General features: G+C 46.4%; 3 protein-coding genes across 3 annotated transcripts in view; 1 reads left to right on the top strand and 2 right to left on the bottom strand.

The window, feature by feature from the left end:
• The window catches only part of DNAJC17 (DnaJ heat shock protein family (Hsp40) member C17), a 28,231-nt gene extending 19,980 nt beyond the window's left edge, over positions 1-8,251 (bottom strand). Inside the window, exon 1 of the mRNA XM_054565575.1 lies at positions 8,127-8,251. Within this exon, the coding sequence (XP_054421550.1) occupies positions 8,127-8,204 (78 nt within the window). The 5' untranslated portion in view covers positions 8,205-8,251. The remainder of the gene's footprint in view (positions 1-8,126) is intronic.
• Positions 8,203-14,845, top strand: ZFYVE19 (zinc finger FYVE-type containing 19). Its single transcript, XM_054564014.1, is given in 14 exon segments — positions 8,203-8,226; positions 8,457-8,493; positions 8,496-8,557; positions 8,560-8,631; positions 10,029-10,150; positions 10,316-10,369; positions 10,771-10,889; positions 10,975-11,120; positions 11,443-11,551; positions 13,007-13,201; positions 13,636-13,715; positions 14,028-14,126; positions 14,265-14,392; positions 14,478-14,845. Coding segments are annotated over 14 exon segments (1,326 nt in total). The 3' UTR covers positions 14,557-14,845.
• A 1,131-nt stretch (positions 14,846-15,976) lies between these two features.
• On the bottom strand, positions 15,977-22,541 carry PPP1R14D (protein phosphatase 1 regulatory inhibitor subunit 14D). The gene is made up of 4 exons (XM_054565138.1): positions 22,287-22,541; positions 16,534-16,617; positions 16,300-16,332; positions 15,977-16,108 (listed from the first exon to the last, which is right to left on the bottom strand). Exons 1-4 carry the CDS (start codon positions 22,539-22,541, stop codon positions 16,043-16,045), a joined length of 438 nt encoding a protein of 145 aa, XP_054421113.1. The 3' UTR covers positions 15,977-16,042.
• Between the last annotated feature and the right edge of the window lie 680 nt (positions 22,542-23,221).

Raw genomic sequence — 23,221 nt, 5'->3', positions numbered from 1 at the left:
CTGATTAGAAAACATCACCTTCTAGAATTACCAAGTTTAACCTCTGTTTCAAAATGATGGGCCACAGGAGTAAGGGGCATGGAAGCTGGAAACAGACGAGCTGGGGTGACCCTCTGGGACTGCTCTCTTCACCTTTGTATCCCTAGCACCAGGCTCTGGGAAGTGCACACAGCAGTCATTTAAAAGTTTGTGGAATCAAATGATGTTTGTGGGAAACGCTTCTCTCCTCTAAAACACTCATGGAGAAAGAAAATGGAAACCAAAAGGTGGTAGGGGGAACACTATAAAGCGTGATTTAATAAACTGTGTGTGTGTACTTGCTCTGGGTAAGGCACTGGGCACATTGCATGCTGATTTCAAGAATCAGGGTGGGGCGATCCCACGGTGCAGGATTGTCCAGCAGAGAGATGGGCGATCTCCTGCCTACTCGGTTTGAGTGCGCCACCTTTCAGAAAGACAATTTTGAAAAAGCTTTCAGAAGGGGCTGCTATCAGAAAGAAGGATGGTGACAGCAATTGCGGCAAAGCTGGAGTGGTCAGTAATGAAGATTTTAATTATTTGATTTTAAAAGAAAATCTAACTGTAAAATTTTTGATAATATTTATAAAACAAGGGACCAAGATTTATTATACCTGATATTTGATATTGACTGCTTAGCAACATAGCCTTCAAAAGAGCCTCCTCTTGTGCCTTCTCTGTAAAGACATCAAAATCATATTCCCCTCCTCCATGTGTGTTCCTTGTCAAAGACACCTGCCTATCTACCAGAGTCCCTCCCAAGAGGCCCCAGAACCAACACACCAGAAGCCAGCTTCAGACAACATCAGAGCAGGATCAGCTTCACAAGCAGCATACATTACACAGGGAGATCTTGGCAGGCCCCAGACCCTGATAAGGTAACATGAGGTTCATGTGGTCAGCAGCTCCTACACTGTGGTTGGGCTTGATCTTCAGAGTCAGCAGCCTAAAGGCTGACCCCATGTACAAACAGACCAAGAGCAATAAATTTTCCATTACAACAGGAGGGCCCACATAGCCCACACAACGGACATTCATAGAGCACCCAGCTCAAATGATCAAGGAGACAGTGCCACTGGGTGTCACAGGACATCTACCATGTAAGGCCACCCTACCAAGACTGGGAGTTATAGCTGATCTACCAAATACACAGAAACAAACACAAGCAGGCAGCCAAAATGGGAAGACAGAGAAACATATCCCAAATGAAAGAACACGAGAAGTCTCCAGAAAGCACTAAATTAACTGGAGGCAAATAATTTATCAGCTATATGAGGTCTGTCCAGAAAGTATCCAGCCGCGTATTATGAAAAAGATATTTATTGAAGAAAATACAAGAAGCACTGCATATAGGACAATGATACCTCAGTTCCCTTCAGAGTAGGCACCTTAGGTGCTCACACAGTTCTCCCAATCACCATTAGCTGCCCTGTTGTATTTTCCTGAATCTCATCGATGGTCTGAAATATCTTCACTTTCAAAGGTGATCATAGTTTTGAGAAAAGCCAGAAGTCGCAGGGCACCATATCTGGGCCGTAGTGGGACTGAGTCACCTGGATGATTTCATGTTTCACCAAAAAAACACTGCACAAGACATTATGCATGAGCAGGTGCACTGTTGTGATGAAGCTGCCAACCACCAGTTGCCCGTAGCTGCAGCCTTCTGAATCATCCAAATAGTTTCCACAGAGAAATGTTCAAGCTTAGAGCAAAATCTGATGCAGATTCATTGTTCTACTTGCTCAGTCATTTTGAATCCAGCAGCCACACAGTACACATGCTCACTCGATGGCGTCTACTGCCCCCACTGACTAGTATAGCAAAGTCGTCATTGTTTACATATGCGCATTCCAGTCCACTCTCCTTGGCTGCCAGGTTTCATCAATGTCATGCAAACTGTTCTCCTTATATTAACAATGGTTGGACTTTTTCCAGACACATCATACAGTTCGGAAAAAAGTTATAAGGATGCTCAAGGAACTTAGTGAGAACTACAACAGCATGAAAAAGGACACAGAAACCATAAAAAAGAACCAGTCAGAAATGAAGACTACAATATCTGAAATGAAGAACACACTGGAAGGAATAAACAGTAGGTTGGATAAAGCAGAGGATCGAATCAACGATTTGGAGGTCAACATAGCAGAAAACACCCAAACGGAGCAGCAAAGAGAAAAAAGAATTTTAAAAATGAGGATAGGTAGCCTTTGGTACAATAGGAAGCATAACAACATCCGAATCATAAGGGTAACAGAAGAAGAGGAAAACAAAGGATTGAGAATGTATTTGAAAATATAATGACCAAAAACTTTCACCTGGTGAAGGAAAAAGACATGCAAGTCCAGGAAGCACAAAAACTCCCAAACAAGATGAACCCAAAGAGGCCCACACCAAGACACAGCATAATTAAAATTTCAAAGGTTAAAGACAAAGAGAATATCTTAAAAGCAGCTAGAGGAAGACAGTTACCTACAAGGGAGCGCCCATTAAGACTAACAGCTGATTTCTCAATGGAAACATTTCAGGCCAGAGGGGATTGGCAGGAAATATTCAAAGTGATAAAAAGCAAAGACCTACAAACCAAGACTACTTTATCCAGCAAGGCTATCATTTAAACTTGAAAGAGAAATAGTTTACAAGAAAAGAACAAGCTAAAGGAGTTCGTTACCACCAAATCAGTATTACAAGAAATGTTACATGGCCTTCTTTGAGAAGAAAAAGAAAAAGAAAAAAAAAAAAACAGAGGAATGCAGTTAAAAGATTAAGATGGCAATAAACACGTACCTATCAATAATCACTTTAGCCCTGGCTGGTGTGGCTCAGTGGACTATCAGCTACGGAAGGCTGCAGCTATGGGCAACTGGTGCCAACCTCCAAACTAAAGGGTAGCTGGTTCGATTCCCAGTCAGGGCACATGCCTGGGTTGCGGGCCAGGTCCCCAGTAGAGGGCGTGTGAGAGGCAACCACACATTGGTGTTTCTCTCCCTCTCTCCCTTCCTTTCCCTTTCTCTAAAAGTAAATAAATAAAATCTTTTTTTAAAAATCACTTTAAATGTAAATAGCTTAAGTCCTCCAATTTAAAGATATAAGGTAGCTGAATGGAAGAAATATATATGTATATGCTGTCTACAAGAGACCCACCTCAAAATGAAAGGTCCACGCAGACTAAAGGGATAGAAAAAGATATTTTATGCAAATAGAAAAGGGAAAAAAGCTGGGTAGCAATAGCTATATCTGACAAAACAGACTTTGAAACAAAGGTAATAGTAAAAGACAAAGAAAGACACTACATAATGATAAAGGGAACAACCCAACAAGAGGATATAACCCTCATAACCATGTATGCATCCAACATAGGAGCACCTAAAAACATAAAACAAATTTTAATGGACATAAAGGGGGAAATTGACAGTAATACAGTCACAGCAGGGGATTTTAACATGCCATTGACATCAGTGGATAGATCTTCCACACAAAAAATCAACAAGAAAACAGCGGCCTTAAATGACACATGAGATTAGATGGATTTCATTGATATCTTCTGGGTATTTCACCCCAGAGCAGCAGAATATACATTCTTTTTAAGTGCACATGAAAATTTTCTAGGATAGACCATGTTAGGACACAAAACAAGTCGCAATAAATTTAAGAAGACTGAAATCATATCAAGCATCTTCTCTTACCATAATGGTATGAAACTAGAAATCAATCTCAAGAAAAAAACTGAAAAACACAAAGACATAAAGGCTAAATAACACGTTACTAAACAATGAATGTTTTAACAATTAGATCAAAGAAGAAATAAAAAAAATCTTGAAACAAATGAAAATGACAACAGAACAATCCAAAATCTATGGGACACAGCAAAAGCAGTCCTAAGAGGGAAATTCATAGCGTTACAGGCCTATCTCAAGAAACAAAAAAGTCCTGACTGTTATGGTGCAGTGCGCTGGGCATCATCCTGCAGATCGCAAGGTCACTGGTTCAATTCCCAATTAAGGCACATACCTGGGCTGTGGGCCAGGTCACCAACTGGGGGTATGCGAGAGGCAACTGATCAATGCTTCTCTTACACATTAATGTTTCTCTCCCTCTCTTTCTCCTTCCCTTCCCTTCTAACAATAAACTTAAAAAATATTTTTAAAAAGAAACAAAAAACCCCAAACATTCTAACTTTACAATTAAAGGAACTTGGAAAGAACAACAAACAAAGCCCAAAGTGAGAAGAAAAAAAGAAATAATAAACATTAGAGCAGTCCTTGTTGGATGGCTTAGCTGCTTAGAGCATCCTCCCATATATCAAAAAGTTGGGTGTTCAATTTTTGATCAGGGCACATACCTAGGTTGCAAGTTCAATACCCAAACCAGTCAATGTTTCTCTCTCACATCAATGTCTCTCTCTCCCTCTCTCTGCCACTTCTTTTCACTCTAAAATCAATAAACATATCTTCAGATAGAGATTAAAAACAAAATCAGAGCAGAAGTAAAATATAGTCTAAAAAAAATACAAAAGATCAATGAAACCAAGAGCTGGTTTTTTGAAAAGACAAGACAAGACTGACAAACCTTTAACCAAACTCATCAAGAAAAAGAGGACCCAAATAAATAAATAAAATCAGAAATAAAAGAAGAGAAGTAAAAACTGACACCTAAGAAATACAAAGGATTGTAAGAAAATATTACAGAACAACTACCTGCCAACATATGGACAATCTGGATGAAATGGATAAATTCCTTAGAAACATACAATCTTCCAAAACTGAATCAGAGAGTCTGAATAGACAGATTACAAGTAGAGAAATTAAATCAGTAGTTAAAAAACTCCCAATAAACAAAGGTCCTGGATCAGATGGCTTCACAGGTGAATTTTACCAAACATTCAAAGAAGAACAGTATCTATCCTTCTCAAACTATTACCAAAAAAAAAAAAGAAAGAAAAAAAGAAAAAGAAATCAAGAGGAGGGAAAACTCCAAAGGTCATTTTACAAGGCCAGCATTATCCTAACTCTAAAACTAGATAAAGACACTTCAAAGAAAGAAGACTATTGGCCAACATTCCTGATGAACATAGATGCTAAAATCCTCAACAAAATATTAGCAAACCGGATCCAGCAACATACTAAAAAGATCATACACTATGATCAAGTGGGATTTATTCCAGGGATGCAAGGCTGATACAATATCCACAAATCAATAATCACCACATAAACAAAATGAAGGCTAAAAGCCACATAATCAAATCAGCAGATGCAGAAAAAGCACTTGACAACATTTACCACCTGTTTATGATAAAAACTCTCAGCACAGTGGGAATATAGGAAACATACCTCAATGCAATAAAGGCCATATATAACAAACCCACAGCCAACATCATACTTAGTGGGTAAAAACTACAAGTGATTCCCTTAAGGCTGGGAACAAGACATGGATGTCTGCTTTCACCACTCTTATTCAACATAGTATAAGAAGTCCCAGCCACAGAAATCAGATAAAAAGAAGAAATAAAAGGCATCCCAATTAGAAAAGAAGTAAAACTGTCATTATTTGCAGATGACATGGTACTGTATATAAAGAAGCCTAAAGATTCCATCAAAACACTACTAGAACTCATTAATGAATTTAGTAAATTAGCATAAGATAAATATCCAGAAATCAATTGCATTTTTATATAACAATAATGAACAATCAGAAAGGGAAACTAAGAATACAATCCCATTTACAAATATATCAAAAATAAAACAAAATCATAAAATAAAATAAAATACCTAGGAATAAATATAACCAAGGATGTAAAAGACCTATACTCAGAAAATTATAAGAAACTGAAGAAAGAAATTGAAGAACATGAAAATAAGTCGAAGTATATACCATGTTCATGCATAGGAAGAATTAACATCATTAAAATGTCCATACTAACCAAAGCAATCTATAGAGTCAATGCAAGTCTTATCAAGATACCAATGGCGTTATTTCACAGAACTGGAACAAATATTCCAAAAATTTATACAGAACCATCAAAGACCCAGAATAGCCACAGCAATCTTGAGAAAGAAGAACAAAGTTGAAGGAGTCACACTACCAGATATCAAACTATACAACAGGACCATAGTAATCAAAACAAAATACAGGCATAAAAACAGATATATAGATCAATGGAACAAAATAGAAACCACAGAAATAAACCCATGCCTTCATGGTCAAATAATACAGTATTTGACAAAGGAGGCAAGAACATGCAATTGAGTAAAGATAGTCTATTCAATAAATGGTGTTGGGCAAATTGGACAGATACATGCAAAAAAATAAAGCTAGACCACCTTCTTACACCAAACAGAGGAATAAACTCAAAATAGGTGAAAGACTTAAATGTTAGACTGAAAATCATAAACATCCTAGATAGAAAAAAACATAAGCAGTAAAATCTCAGACATTTCTCATAGCAATATATTTTTTTGATATCTCTCTTAGGGCAAGGGAAATGAAAAAAAAAATGGTACTAAATTAAACTAAAAAGTTTTTGCACAGCAAAGGAAACCAGCACAATATTTAAAAATCAGTGAATGGGAGAACATATTCGTCAATGACACATCTGCTAAGGGGTTAATATCCAAAAATATAAAAAACTAATACAACTCAACACTAAAATAAAATCCAATAAAGAAGTCAGCAGAGGACCAAGAGGACATACAATGGTCAACAGATATATGAAAAGATGCTCAATGTCAATAATTATCAAGAAATGCAATTAAAACCACAATGACAGGCCTGGCCAGTGTGGCTCAGTTGGTTGGAGCCTTATCCTGTGACTGAAAGGTCCTGGCTAGATTCCTGGTCAGGGCACATGCCTAGGTTGCAGTTGGATCCCCAGTCCTGGTCCAGGCTGGACATGTACAGTCCCAACCCCAGATGGAATGGGAGGCAACCAAATCAATAATTCTCTCTCTCATCGATGTTTCTCTCTCCCTTCCTCTCTCTCTAAAAGGAATGAAAAAATGCCCTCAAGTGAGGATTAAATAAATAAATAAATAAAACCACAAAGATATAACACCTCACACGGTCAGAATGGCCATCATCAATAAATCAACAAACCAGTGCTGCTGGTGAGGATGTGGAGAAAGGGGAACCATGGTGCACTGTTGGTGGGAATGCAGCCTGGTGCAGCCCCTGTGGAAAGCAGTGTGGTGTTACTTCCCCTTCCTACGATGCTACAACTACCAACCGTGATCCAAGGTTACATAATAGAAATTAACAGCATTTGACAAAGGAGGCAAGAACATTCAATGGAACAAAGGCAGTCTATCTGATAAATGGTGTTGGGAAAATTGGACAGAAGTAAAATATGGTCTAAAAAAATTCAAAAGATCAATGAGACCAAGAGCTGGTTCTTTGAAAAGCTAAACAAGATTGACAAATCTTTAACCAGACTCATGAAAAAAAAAGAGCAGCAGGCTCTTAATAACGGCTCGCTCAGTGTCCCATTCCCTGGCACCTTTATCACCAACTTCCTGTGGAATTTCAGTCCCTCTGCCTTACCCTTCTGATCCTCCTGCTTCTGGCGCACTAGCAAATGTTGAGAGGACAACACCTCGGCATCTGCTGCTTGAAAAAAGTCAATGGGCTGAGACGAAAAAGAAAACAGAGACGGCAGAGTCGGAGGTGTCAACGTCACGGAGGGAGTGCAAAAGAAGTGGAGGAGCCTTGAGACGTAGGCTCCAAGTGGAGTTAAATCAGCTTTCAGAAGAGACTTAAATATCTACAGCCACAGTGAAGACAAACGGAATTACAGGCCATCCTCCTGCGCCGGCCCAGGGAGGCGGCTAGGGTTCCCTTCCAGGTTCACCCTGCCGCCTCTTCTAGACAAGGGCCTGAGGGACAGCAGAGTACCCCGCAAAACGAGCCTCCCTTCTGTGATCCCCTCTTCCTCGTGAGGTTCCCAGAGGACCCTGGAATGGACCGGGAGCCCAACTTCTGAGGCCGCCAGGCCACGCCTCGCTACCGGCCCAGGGCCCGGTCGAACCTGGAAAGCGGGTACCAGCTGCGGGTTAGGCCCCGAGACAGGAAAGGCTGCCAGACCTCTCGAGACTGGCTCTCCTCGCCACCGTTCTCACCTCCTTGTCCGCCGCTTTCTCCTCAATACCTAGCAGCGCGTACAAGTCCATCTGTAAGAGCTCCTTGGTCACCGCCATGGTTCCAACCCTGACTGGATTCGTACTACAACTCCCAAGTCTAAACGTGCGCGGGGATTCCCGGGGACAGTCGGCCCCGACCCGGCTGAATGGCGCTTAGCCCTCTGGGAAATGTGTTCTGGGTCGAGCCTGACTGCCTCTGAAGGAAGCCGGCCGTCGCGAATGAACTACCACTCCCAGGAGCCCCCGCTTCCGCCATTGTTGCTCTCCGACTGGGGTGGCGGGTCACGATTCCTCTGCGGGAGACCGTAGCTGGCCCGCGCGAGTGGGCGTGGGGGAGAGGGGCGGAACAGGGTGAAGGTCCAGGGGGCCCTGAACGTTGCCGGCTTGATCTCAATTCCGCAGACCCTGCCGCGCCACGCCGGGAATCAGGATGGAGAGTAGGTGCTACGGCTGCGCTGTCAAGTTCACCTTCTTCAAGAAGGAGGCAAGTCATCTCTCCCCGTGGACTGGGGGGCGGAGTGGAGGGAAAAACACGGGACTTGCAGCCCCTAGACTGGTTTTACCGCCCCTTTCCAGCAGTATGGTTTTGATTAAGTCACTGATCCTTAGTTTCCATTTCTGTAAAATGGGACTAGCACTCCCATTTGCTTACGGGGCTGGAGTTCTGGCTCCAATGAAGTGCTGGAGGTAAAAGTTATCTGTAAATTGTAAAGCACGCCCCTGTCGTTTTTGGAAAGCTAGACTTTTCTGTCTGCCAAGTATAGGATCCGGCTGTTTCCTCTTCTCAAGCCTGCTTCTCCGCAGCCCTGTGATCACACTCTCTCACACCATGCCCTGTTACTCTCTTTGCTCTGAAACTTTCACAGTCATTCATCCTGCCCTTCCCAAGCTTCTTGAGTTAGATTACCAGCGTTTCTCCCGCCCTCAGGGCACCATAGCAATGTTTCTCCTGTCTTCAGCCCAGGCCGTTCAAGATTCCCTGGTAAACTGCAGGTTTCCTCTGCCTCAGCTATGACCAGGAGATAGGAACCAGACAGCATGAAAAAAGAGCACGTGGGGAGGCAGATCCGTATAGTACTTATAAACCTGGATTTGGGAATCAGGGTGGTCAGGGTTCAAATTTTAGCGTCGTATTATTATTACTGATTTTAGAGATGGAGAGCGAGAGAGAGAGAGTGTTGTTCCACTTATTTATGCATGCATTGGTTGATTATTGTATGTGCCCTGACTGGGAATTGAACCCACAACCTTGGAGTATCAGTAGAATGCTCTAATGAGCTATCCCTCTCATTCACAGGGTGACCTTTGTTTGGGCAAGTCACACAACCTCTCTGACCCCACCTAAAATAGGGCATCAAGATTAAGTAAAATAGTGTATAGAAATTGTGAGCATTAAATCAGTTGATGAATGTTAAATACTGAGCTTAGTGCCTGACACACAGTAAGTGCTTAATAAATGGAGGCTATTGTTATCATTCCATCCTGAGCCAAGCTTCCCTCCATGTCCTCTAGAGTAGAGACAACATGAGCTCTCCACTTTCTCTGATTCTCCTTTGTTGAAGAGTCAGTGACCAACAGGCTTTGCCTATTTGTCCTCTACACTCCAGTGTCAGGGAATTGAAGACAGGGTAGAAAGAAAGCATGGGAATTTTCCATGAAGCTTTACTTGATTTGAATAAAAAACTGGAGACTGAGGAATCACTTTACCCTCCACCCTTGTGTCTCCCTAGGCCTTAGGGGCTCTACTCTTCATCCTCTTCCCAGGAGCTAGTCACAACTTCAGTGTCTTCGTGTGTACGCACGCGCATGCTCAGAGGGTCCCAGGGAGGAGCCCACAAGGGCAGTTGAGAGGTGGATAACCCTGCTTCATATTTCCTATAGAACGGCTGTAAGAATTGTGGCCGAGCCTACTGTTCCAGCTGCCTTAGCTTCAGTGCAGCAGTGCCCCGGGCTGGGAACAGCCAACAGAAAGTGTGCAAGCAGTGCCATGAGGTCCTGACCAGGTGAGAAGCCGATGTGGGTGAGTATTCAGCCAGGCATGGCAGCAGGCAGCTGGCCAGCCCTTGCAGCCTGTACTTTGTGGCCAGAGGTCAGCCCAGCCCAGTTTGGGGTGGGGGGCAGTGACTAGCAGATGGCAGGACTTCTGAAACCAGATTTCTTTTCTACAGAGGATCTTCTCCTGCCAATGCCTCCAAGTGGTCACCACCTCAGAACTATAAGAAGTAAGTGCTGAAGGGACAGAGACAAATGTGGATGGGGGGGGGCGGGGGCGGGGAGACAAAGGAGCCCTAGGGTAGGACTTTCTTCCCAGTCTCTAGAGCAAATGAACACAGGGTCAGGAGAATATCCACCTCTCAGGCTCCTGCCCACCTCCTCGAGATCGGAAAGCAGCCCATTAGCCCTCTCCCCAGAAAAAGTTTTTGATAGACATTGCCCTTTCCGTTGAACCCTCCATCTGGGCAGCTGGGTTGAGCTGCAGGACAACATGCATGAGGGCCACAGAAGATTGTCCACGGGAGGCCTCCATAGATGCCTAGAAATGATTTGAATAGGAAAAAGCGAGTGGGTGCCTTCACCCCTCCCTTCTGCCTTCTCCAAGAGCCTTTATCCCATGTCTTCCCAGGCGTGTGGCAGCCTTGGAAGCCAAGCAGAAGCCCAGCACTCCCCAGAGCCAGGGACTGACCCAACAAGACCAGCTCATCGCTGAGCGCCTAGCACGGCTCCGCCAGGAGAAGAAGCCCAGTGAGTGGGAGCAGGCAGGATGGCCTAAAGGCTCCTGGGACTGGGATTCCTCTGGATCTTACAGGGCTCCCCATGCCAATTGCAGAGTCAGTGCCCTCACAGTCAGAGATAGAAGCCAGGCTGGCCGCGCTGAGGGATGAACCCCGGGGTCCCATCCCTTCCACCCAGGAGATGGAGGCCCGGCTTGCTGCACTTCAGGGCAGAGTTCCACCTTCTCAGGCCCGCCAGCCGGTGAGTGCTATGGCTTGAGAGGGAAGAGGGTCCTAGTACTTGTAGGCTTATGTTCTGTGTAGGAGTTGGCAAGCCTCTGACCCCCGCCTCCTGACCCTCAGGTCTGCTGCCAGGCCAAGATTGGGTGGGGCAAGAAAGAATGGCCCCTCGGCCCTGTTGGGGAATGTCAGACCCACTTGATTATGTGGGCCCTGGATTAGTCCCCTTTTCCCTGATCTTTGGGAACTCCTCAGCATTGACCGCTGACATAGGCTGCTCTGGACCTTACAGTGTGGCTTCCCCCCCTATCCGGATTCCCACTGAGAGTCTCTCCTCTGAGCAGGGGCATCAGACACCAGACACCAGGACCCAGGCCCAGCAAGCGCAGGATCTGCTGACACAGCTGACAGCAGAGGTGGCTATTGATGAGAGCTGGGAACGAGGAGGCTCAGGTAACTTCTCCACCTGGGCCCCCAGGGACCTGCCCTCTTTCCCCAGGTGGGAGAGGCTCTGCTGCCCACCTTCTTCAAGGTGAATATATATCAGAGAACAATCAATATAAGAGCTACCATTTATTGAGTGGTCATTTCATCAGGAGCTGATATAAGCCTAGTGGATAAGTGTGTGGGCTTTAGAATCAGTGATTCCCTGTCCTACCACTTACTGGTTTTGTGACCCTGGGAAAGTGTCACTTTCCTCATTTGTAAAATGGAGGTGCATGTGGTAAAACCTACCTCATGGGGAAGTACGTTATGTGGAGTAAATGAGTGAATCCAATTAACTGTTAGGACCCTGACTGGCTCGTAGTAATTGCTCAGTGAATGTGTCTTGCAATGATGATGGTAAAGAGGAAGAGGCTATTTAAATTTAACTAAAATTCAGTTCCATCAGTGGTACTAGCCATATTTCAAGTGCTCAGTGGGCACATGTGACTCATGGCTGCCATCTTAGACAGTATAAATATAACCATGATATGGAATGTTCCCATCATAAAAAATTTCGTTGGACTGTGCTCTTCAAAGGCTTCAGAGCAGGGGTTTTCAACCAAGGATGAGTTCCCCTTCAGGGTCCATTTGACAGTGTCTGAAGACCTTTTGGTTATCACAGCTCAGAAAGTACCACTGGCATCTAGTGAGAAGAAACTAGGGATGCTGCTAAAACATCATACAATGAATGATGTATGGCAGCCCCACAACAAAGAATTATCCTGCCCTAAGTGTCAATAGAAACAACATTGAGAAACCCTGCTTTAGAGAGACATGATCTCATTAAACATCCTCAGTAATCCTGTGAGGTGCATACTCTTGTTATCCATATTGCATAAATGAGGAAGCTGAGGCCTGTTGAGCTTAAAAACTTGATCAAGGTCACACAGCTAGTAAGTAACAAAGCTAGGACTTGAACCCAAAGCTGTCTGTTTTCAAACCTCTTGCTCTGAAACTGAGCTGAAGAGAACATGTCAGAGCCACACCCATTCCGGCAAAATTCTTCTAGCCTAGTAACACGGAAGACCTCAGATTCTGTCATGTCCTCTGTGTGCTGCTTCCTGGAAATGATAACTCCAGCCTGTAAGGCAGCGGCACTGGCTGCACCTTGGCTTCCCCCGGTCCTGTTCCTTTTGGGCAGCAGTTCTCATGCCATGAGATGCCAGCCCTAAGGACAGCATGTTAAAATCTGAGGTGGGTGGGGATGAATGTGGTTGGAAAAAAGTCTAAGATTACCAGTTTTTTACATTGGGAAAAAAATGGAGGAAATAGTTATTTGTAACATAAACTGCAGGAGCTAGTGCTGAACAAAAAGCTGATGCTCTGTGGGTTTTTATAAAAAGTTGAAAAATGGGCTCAGTAGCTTCTGATGAGAGATCTTGGAATGTCTCTGCCTCCCTGAAATGTCATTGCTCCTTCCAGCTACCTCTATCCAGAAGGACCTCAACCAGGGTGGAGCAGGGGGCCAGAGCACTGGCTCCCAGGGGCAGGATGGGGAGGAGAGCAGGCTGCTGGCTGAAGCAGCGGCCAAACTGCAGGAGGAGAACACGAAGCAGGAGCGGATCCTGGCCCTCGCCAAGCGCTTGGCTGTGCTCCAGGGACAGGACCCTGACAGAGGTAGAAATTGGGGAGCAGACACTCACTCCAGTCCATTGGGCAGCCCGCCACCCCGACCCCTGAGCCAAGCTCTGCAAAATGGCTCCTAGGCTCAATCAAGGGCTAGAGGTCCCTGTGGCCAGGGATCTGTAGAGCTCTGCCCAGAGCCATGAGGACAACTGGAACAAAGCAGTGGATGAGGAATAAGAGGCAGCCATCAGGGGACAGGGGACTCTCAGTCCCTTCAGGTGCAGAGCCTTTTGTTCCCACCCCCCAGCCCTGCAGGGTGGAGCAGGGAGGGGCAGAGTCTGATTGGTGTGGCTGCAGAGACTGCTCGGCTCTGGAACAAGTGCCACTGGAAACCGAACCAGCTCCTGGTGGCAAGAGTGCAGTCACTCAGATGAACTCTCAACTTCACCCCTCCCCCCCTGCTCTTACCTCTGTCCTTCTTCAAGTGACCCTCCAAGACTATCATCTCCCAGACAGTGATGACAGTGAGGATGAGGAGAGAGCCATCCAGAGAGTCCTGCAACAGGTGGGCCTGCCTTACCCTCCTGCCCGCCCCTTGTCCTGTCCCTACCGCACTGCCCACCACCCCCCTGGCCCTGTTCAACCTGCCTCCACTCTGGGACTGGATGGCCAGTCACTCTGCAGCTCCTGTTCTAGTAGAGCCACATCGTCCCTGTGACCTAGACTTGCACCCTGGCCCCTTGAGATGGGGTATCAGCAGCCACAAGCAACAGATAAAGGAAGATGGGTTGAGAAGCTAAGGCAGTGGAAGCTTCAGGGGTGTTGGGGAGGAGCTGGGCCACAAGCAGGGAGCTGCACCTCTTTGCCCTGTCCACAGCTCACTGAAGAAGCTGCCCTGGATGAGGCGAGTGGCTTTAACAGCCCTGCAGAGGCGGCTCTCCAACCCAGGGCCAAGGCCGGCAGGGGAGAACCGGAGGTGAGAAAAGCCCCAGACACAGACCCCTAGGCGGCCTCCACGCCCTCCCTCTTGACTGGCGGACTGCTCCTGCAGCCGCCCTCCCACCCACGCATACTCCATCAGGGACCTTCCCCCACCCCTCTCTGCTCCCTGAAGGCGCAGGCTGTGGCCCCAAGGCCTGCAGCTGAGGAAGAGGAGCTCCCTTGGTGCTGCATCTGCAATGAGGACGCCACCCTTCGCTGTGCTGGCTGCGATGGAGACCTCTACTGTGTCCGCTGCTTCCGGTGGGTGCAGGTAGAACGTTCTGTTGGGGCTGGGAGTGTTCAAGGCCCACCTGTGATCCCTGAGCTGTATCTCTTTGTTCCACAGGGAAGGCCATGATGCCTTTGAACTTAAAGAGCACCAGACATCTGTTTACCGCCCCTCACATGCAGGCCAAGAGCACTAAGGAAATGCTGGTCCTTGGGGAAGGCAGTCCTACAGGCAGTCACATAAGCTGCAACACCCACCTCTGGTCCCAGCCTCAGGGCATCTGATGGGAGAGCATGTCAGGCTAGACTGCTCGTGGGTGCACCCTTTCCTGAGCCTCGGTGTCCCTGGAATGAAGAAAGATTTTCCATTGGAGATGATGAATGGTGGAGCCAGAGGGAAGGCAGAAGTCAGGAACCCTCCACCAGCAAAGCCTAGACTGGAAAGACCAAACTGAATCTAAGTATGGGCCTTGAAACCTGCTCAAGGGCCCTAGCACTTAGTGTATCAAATAAAGTGCGTTGACTCCCAGGGCTCAGTATCTTTTATCTCTAGAACCCTGTAGGCCCTGAGCCTGGGCCCTTAGAGAGGTGGCAAAGGCAGAGTAGATTCTAAGTCCACACCTGCGGAGTGACGGAAAGGATGGAATCGTAAGATTCTCCAGTCAGGAACAGCACCACCCATCTAGGAGGCCTCACAGGCAGCAGGCATGAGTATTCGTTCAACTGAACTAAACTGTGTATCTGCTCTGGGCAGCCCAGCAGGCCCCAGAGCGACCTTGGGTTGTCAGCCTCCCTAGCACTCAAACGCTGCATGCACAATGGGTGCATTCCCCGCTTCCTGCCCTGCTCCCAGAGGACACCACCTCCCTGTGCTCCTGTCCCAACCTGCCTGCCATTCTGATGCAGTGTCTGTTCCCAGCAACTCCCTCCTGACCTGATCCCTGGCCTCTTCTGTACCCATTTACATCCCTCTGCTTAGCCCCTTCTTTTTCCCCTTCCTCTGGCTGGGGCCAGCTCAAGAAAGGGTCCTCAACCTGAGGCCTCCTGCATCATTTAGAGGTTAGGAGGGTTTAGGCTTCCCTGATGCCCCAGACCCAAGTTTTTTCCTGTTGCCTCTTTGGGATTCAAAACCAGCCTTTGCCACTTGGGCTTCTCTCATTGATTCTAGGATGCTTTGCATCTTAGCTTCTGGGCCTTGCTGAATTGTGATCTCTCTGAAGTAGAACTGTGACCTTCATCTTTAAATTCTCAAGGACTATTTGGATGGATGGATGGATGGATGGATGGATGGATGATGGATGGACGGACAGATGGATGGATGGATGAAGTATTTGGATAGAGTGTAGTGACTCAGGATGCTGGCCTTCTGGTATATCACTTCACCCTCTCGCTCCCCCATCCCTCAGCACAGATATACTTCACACTCCATTCAGCCAGGGCTCCCAAAGGTTTATCCATTTGGCTGTCAAGGAAAGCACTGGGCTACAGAGTGACTGGCTCACAGAAAGCCCAGCTGACAAGAACTAGCTGTAACTATATACAATAGGGGTGTCCTAATTTCCCTCTTCATCATTCAGTGTTCCTCGTCCGTGCCCCAGGGAGCCACTTCCCTTTTGGCCCAGGATCCAGAGGCTCAGAGCAGGCCCGACGGTGCTGAGGCTGCTGGATGTAGTCTCCCGTGTCTTATTTCTGAGGCCGACTGAGTCTCCGCAGTTTCTTGAGTTGACTGAGTAGCTCAGAAATAAAAGGCTGAGGGAGAAACAGGTAAGACTGAGGCATGGAGCCATGCCCATCCACCACACTGTCCTCCCTCATCTCTTACCCCATCCATCGCCTCCCTAGAGCCAGGGAAGGGGAAAAGACACAAAGCCAAGCTCCCCTTTCATTAGCTGCCTCCCCACTGGGTACCCTCTTACCCCAGAACAGCAAAGCGTCCTTACCTCTGTGGGGCGGGGACAGTCTTGGAGAACAGCCTGGGTAGGAGACAGACAGTGGATACCTGAGCCACAGCACTTTCCCACCAGCCCCCACTCAGTCCTCCAAGAATTCTTCCCTCTCATTTGGTTCTCCCCACTCTGCCTGAGGAGGCAGAGCCTGGGTTCCTGGGTTCTCCTTGGTCCAAGCCCAGCTTCCAACCACAACCCCTGGGCCTGGGGCCCAGCCTCCCAGTCTACCTCCAACTGAGTTTTCTGCTCCTCTGCGGATAGTTCCATGAGAGCCTCCAGGTCAATCTCAGGCTCAGAAGAGGTTGGTTGATCCTGTTTGGGAATTACATGGGGCTCAGAGAGGCCTGGCCAGCTAGTGCTGGAGTGAAGGTTACTGTCAAGGGCAAACTAATTCCCCACTCTATTTCCCATGTTCATTCCCACTCCTCACTCAAACCACACATTCATTCTTCCGTAAAGTTTCTGAACACATACTATGTTCCACCTGAAACACTAGAGTTCTTTAAAAAGGGTATCTATTTAATTTCAAAAGTTATACATAATGTTGGTAGGGATGTAAAGTGAAGCAGCTGTTTTGGAAAACATTTTGGCAGTTCCTTAAAATGTTAAATAGACAGTTATCTGACCCAGCAATTCTGCTCCTAGGTCTGTTCCCAAGAGAAATGAAAACATATGTCCCCACAAAAATTTGCACGTGAATGTTGACAACAGCATCATTCATACTAGCTAAAAAGTTGAAAACAACCCAAATGCCCATCAGGTGATGAATAAGTAAAATATGACATAGCCATACAATATTGTTCATCGATAAAAGGAACAAAGTACTGATTCATGCTATAGTATGGATGAACCTTGAAAACATTGTTAGTCAAAGAAACCAGTTATAAAAGGCTACCTATTACATGATTCAATTTGTATGAAATGTCTAGAATGGGTCAATCTATGGAGACACACAGTAGATTGGTGGTTTCGCGGGGCCAGGAGTGGCGGCGGTAGAGAGTGAGGGATGCCTGCTGACGGGGACAGGGTTTCTTCTAGGGGCAATAAAAAAGCCCAGAATTTGAATGTGATAGTTGTACAATCATGTGAAGATACTTAAGTCTACTTAATTTTCCACTTTAAGTTGGTGAATTATATGGTATGTAAAATAAAGCCATCTTTAAAAGTTATTTGGTCACTGAAAAAAATTAAACTGTAGATGATATAAAATTAAAAATGAGAGATGCTCAACAGAAAGAGACAAACCACCGCCCAGGAGAAAATATTGTCAAGGGATATATCTGATAAAGGACTGCTATCCAAAATATACAGCTCTAGCCAGTGTCTCAGTTAGTTGGAGCATCAGCCTGTGGACCAAAAGGCCATGGATTCGATTCCTGGTCAGGGCAAATACCCAGGCTGTAGGTTCAATTCCCAGTCAGGGCATGAATGAGAAGGCAACCAATCAATCTCTCTCGCATTGATTGTTTTTCTCTCTCTCTCTTCTTTTTTCTCTCTCTCTCTTCTTTTTTCTCTCTCTCTGAAAGCAATGAAAGCCTTGGCTGGTGTGGCTCAGTGGATTGAGCGCCAACCTGCAAACCAAAAGGTCGCAGATTTGATTCCCAGTCAGGGCACATGCCTGGGTTTCGGACCAGGTCCCCAACTGGGGGCGTGTGAGAGGCAACCAATCAATGTATGTCTCACACATTGATGATTATCTCCCTTCCTTTCTCCCTCCTTTACCCTATCTCTGAAAGTAAATAAATAAAATCTTAAAAAGAAAAATAAAAGCAATGAAAAAAAGTCCTCAAGTAAGGATGAATTATATATATATATATCTCTTAAAATTCAACAATAAGAAACAAACAATTAAAAAAATGGAAAAAAGATCTAAACAGATGGCTCATCAAAGATATGCAGGTGTCAAATGGTATCTGAGAAGATACTCAATATCATGTCATCAGAGAATTGCAAATTAAAACAACATTTAGATACCATTACACATCTATTAAAATGGTAAGAAATCTAAAACAGAGACAATACCAAATGTTGGTGAAATAAAAGGGATAACTCTATAATTGCCCAAACCCATGACCTTGGTGTATTGGGATGATACTTGAACCAACAGAACTACCCAGCCAGAGTGAAAATACAGTATTTTAAATATAAAATCTACTGGATGGAATTAACAGCATACTTGCAGGGGGAAAAAGGATCAGCTGACCTGGAAGACACAGCAAAAGAAAAAGTCAAAATGAAGCACAGAAAGAAAAAAACCTGGGGGTGGGGTGAAGGAAACAGAACCGAGCTGTGGTGACCTGTGGGATGGTATCAAGTGGTCTAATATGTGTGTACGGTAATTGGAATCCCAGAAACTGGATGGAATGATTATATAGAATAGAATAAAGATACATTCTAATGATTAGAATTCTGCCTCTAAAAAAGCATTAATGCGGCACCCCCCCCCCCGCCAAGTTTTTTAAAAGATTGTATTTCTTTATTTTTAGAGAGAGGAAAAGGGAGGGAGAAAGAGAGGGAGAGAAATGTCGATGTTGGAGAGATACATCAATTGGCTGCCTCTCACATGCCCCTAACTGGGGACCTGGCACACAACCCAGGCAAGTGCCCTGACTGGAAATTAAACCAGCAACCTTTCTGTTCACTAGCTGCACTCAATCCACTGAGCCACACCAGCCAGGGCCAGATTTTTTACACTCTTCTTTTTAATCCCCATCCAAAGAAACGCTCATTGACTTTAGAGAGAGGGGAAAGGAGGGAGAGAAACAACAATGTGAGAAGGATTGATCAGTTGCCTCTCCTACGTGCCCCGACCAGGGACCAAATCCGCAACCTAGGCAAATGCCCTGACCAGAGGTCGCACCTGTGACCCCCCCTCAGTTTACAGGACGACGCTCCAACCGAGCCACACCAGTCAGGACCCCCTCCCATATTTTATATCACTTGCGATATTAGCTATATGTGCATAGAATATAAGGTATGTGTATGACCTAGAGTCCGATTGGCACTGCATCTGGGGTTGTGAAATGGGCCCACATTTTAATCCAAATATTCTTTCCCTCAAGTTTTTTTTTTAATTCTGAGAAAATGAGCAGATATATCAAACAGCTCCTGCTGAGATGAACAGATGTGGTGCACGCGTGACTGTATTACAGGTGGTGGCATCCTGCCAGATGCTGCCAGATTTGACCCCTTCCTCACCTCCCTACTCAGTCCTCTTACTCCTGGCTTTTCTGCCATGGGAGCAGCAATGCTGTAAGGCTCAGAGATGAGCTAACAGTGTTGTTTCACATATTCATTGACAACAGGTTTTTAAAGTTGGAAGGTTAATAGATTGTTTCTTACAATCTCACCACATTAAAAGGGCTGCAACAAAATGCTAGCTGCCACCAGGGAAAGATGATGTGAAAGCCAAAGGAAAGGAATGTTTAAAACATCTGGGGTGGTCAACAGTGTCCCCTGTTGATGTGTACATCAGATTTAGCCCCAAGGCAGCGATTGGTGACTGCAGCAAGAGCTCTCAATAGAGTGGTGGGAACAGAAGCCAGATTTTGGTGGTTTGAATGGTGATAAGAAGGGGAAAGTTTCATAAAGGATGTGACTGTGAACAAATCCTTTAAGCAGTCTTTTTGTAAAGGAGACATGAGATATGGTACAGTAATTAGAAGGGGGCAGGTTGTTAAGCAAGAGTCTTTTTAAAATAGGAGAAACTTATGAGTGTGTAGGGGTTTGCTTAGGAGCCAAATCCACACTCCCTCTCTGAGCAATAGGAGCTATAGGGCCCCAAATCTGTTTGTTTTGGCTGAACCCAGACTTGTTTCCTCTGAAGGCCACAAAGCAGGCAGCAGGCTGTACACCCAGAGACGTGCAGCCCTCCAACGAAGGCAGGTTGAGTCTCATTAAAAAAGAACTAAACAAGTACTGATGCCTCTCTGAAAGCATTTTCAGTGGTGCCATTTGAGGTAGACATGTCGGGGAGAGCCCTGGGGGCTGGTGAGGGACTCTGTGAAGTTAGAACTGGGGTAGGGTAAGCCTGGAGGCTCTATTGCTTCCGTCTCTGCCCAAGGTGATCAGCCACTTGGGGCTTCCCCAGTCACTTGGCTGCTTCCTGATGGGAAGAGCAGTGATTGGGAGAGGAACTGCTACGGCACCTTTGGACAATTGCCATGGCAACTGCAGGTCAGGTATTTTATTTGCCTGGGAGCAGTCCTCCTGCATGCCCTTTTTTTTTTAATGTTATGAGCTCATTATTGTACAGCTTTCCCTTCTCCCATAATCTTGCAAAACAAGATTTGGCTATAGTGTCTTTCTTTGATGCCTAGAAGGATTTGTCTTGTGGTGCTGAAATATGAGACTTTTCACACAAGTGCAAAACAATCAGAAATCGAAACTGATCCAGAGAGGGAGGGTGCCGGCAATAATGAAGGGCGGTGGCGGTGTCCCGCAAGGTCAGCGCAGACACCGGCAGAGGAAGTATGCCTCTCCTGCTCTCAGCCAGGACATCTCCCACCCACCCCAGGATGCTTCAGCGGCCGTGGCCGATACCTGGACCAAGGAGATGCATGGCCCAGGGAGCCTCATGAGGCAGCCTGGGTCCCATGAATGACTCTTCCCAATCCCGACTGCAGAGCTGCTGACACAGCCCTTCCCTGGAAGAATCCAAGCCCTTGCTGCCCCCAAAAGAAAAAAGAAAAAAAGAAAAATAAAAAGGACCTGAGTCCAGAAGGAGGAGAAACAGGACCATGGTATGTGGATAAGGAAGACTTCTGGTTTCTGGCTTGGGGCGGTGGTTCTCTGCCAGCCACGCGCTAGAATCAACTGTGGAGTTTATTCTGCAAAAAGGCCAGGCCTGGGCCCCACCCTAGTAGATTTAAATTCAATTCAGTTGAGGTGCAGTCAAAGCACTGGCTTGTTTCTGAAGTACTTCAGGTGTGGAGAATTACTAAGTGCTCCAGTCAATGCTCAGGTGCTGCAGGCAGAGCCCCAGCTGCAGCTCTGGGTCCTGCCGCTTCCTAGCTGTGTGACCTTGGGCTAGTTACTCAACATCCCTAAGCCTCCATTTCCTCCACGGTAAAACAGTACCTACCTAATGGAGTCATGGGGAGGCTGAATGAAACAATGCATGTCAAATGCCGGCACTGTGCCTAGCACAAGCTTAAGTGCTCAAAATGTTATTCCTGTTGAAGCAGTGGTTGCTATACTACTCCAGGATCCCAATTTGGAGATATCTAAGATATCTAAGTACTTCCCACGACAAGGGGCCAAGACCCGTCCTTTTCCCAGGGTGGAGGTGATGGTAGTCAGTCAGAACCAGGGCCAAGGCTAGATCAGCTGCTGGTGTTAGTGCCAGATACTCTGATGTTCTAGTCCAGTTCTGTCCATTCTGAAATGATGAAAATATTCTATGTGTGTGCTGACAATATGGAAGCCATTAGCCACATGGAGCTATTGGGCAGTTGAAATGTGGCAAGTGTGACTAAGAAACTGAATTTTTAATTGTACTTGATTTTCATTAATTTAAAGTTAAATCGCTATATATGGCCGATATCTACAACAGTGGACAATGTAGCTCTAGACATGTGTGTTGAGAATGAAGAGTAAATAAAGATATAAAATAAAGAAAAATAGCCCTTCTATTATCTTGTTTGAGCATCAAAAAATCCTTAAAGGAGATATTGACAGGCATCTATAGGCCTGTTTCATTGATTAGGAAACCAAGTCTCGGAAATGGTAAAAAACATGCCCCAGATTATGAAGAGAGTAAGAGGCAGAGCCCACACCAGAGAGGCCAGATTTCTAGGCTGCAGACCCATGCTTCACCTGTTGCGAAAGCTTTTTCTCTATGGAGCACCTTGCACCCCCCCTCCAGCTCCTCCTGAGGTCTCAGAGCAGGCTTTCTCAGCACCTGCTCCCCGCCCCCCCCCGCCCCCCCGCCGCCAAGCCTCAGGCCCCCTTGTCTCCTCACCCTCCCCTATGCTACCTACCTGGAAGAGCTCCTCAACCTTGGCATCCACCCACTGCTCCGTCTCCAGCCAGCGCTGGAGCTGCCCCCGGTCGTACTTCACCGTCAGCCGGCTTGATCTCCGGGACCTGGACACTTTGGAGGGGTCAGGGTGGGACTTGGACTCGGAGTCTGTGGATGACGTTCTCCTCCTCCCAGAAGCCCACTGGACCTTCTTATTTGGGGCCTCCCTGTCAGGGTTGGGAGATGTGCAGGAAGCAGGGCTTGAAGACAGCATGGAAGGATTGGCCTGGACCAGGAGCTGGGATAAAACCACCAGTCAGAGCAAGGGTGCTAGGGAAGTGAAGGGAGAGAAAACAGAAGAGGCCAGCAGGGGAGAAAGGCGGGAGAGACGGAGGGAGCGCCAGGGCTCTGGGAGGGGCAGGGGTCAAGGATCAACAAGGCTTTGTCTGGTGCTGGGAATGCCAGACTCCTCACTCCTGGCTGCCAGTAAGTGGCACTCCTGAGCTGAGCTGTACCCAAGCCTCCCTTTCTGAGGCCCCCAAGTGGCATCAACTGCAGATAAGCAAAGGTCAAGAGGGTGCCATACCTTGGGCGGAGAAATGGGCCCTTGGGTCCTGAGGCGTACAGGTCTGTGATCTGCGCTCTGTGACCAGCTCCGGGACAGGACCAGGGTCACACTCACCTGAGAGCTCTCTGCATTCCACCTCCTTGGAACTCGATCTACCTGGGAAGCTGCAGTCAGATCCTGCAGCAGTGTCCCTGGCAGGTAGGAGCTCCTGCTCACAGTGTGGCACTGCGGGAAGCAGTTTCACCAGGGATAACTTAGGGGGTGATTATCAGCGGTCCTCATGGAGTCAGTGCTCTCTTGTGTCTGGATGTGTCTGAATGTGAGCTGCCTTTAGGAATATGTGAGAGAAGGGGCGCTCCTGTGGTAGCCTGGCCCTGTGTGCTTAT

The sequence above is a fragment of the Pteronotus mesoamericanus genome, unplaced genomic scaffold (genome assembly GCF_021234165.1).
Source record: "Pteronotus mesoamericanus isolate MK-2021 breed Mesoamerican mustached bat unplaced genomic scaffold, CSHL_Meso_final contig_164, whole genome shotgun sequence".
NCBI lineage: Eukaryota > Metazoa > Chordata > Mammalia > Chiroptera > Mormoopidae > Pteronotus > Pteronotus mesoamericanus.
This window is presented reverse-complemented; position numbering and strand designations above follow the sequence as displayed.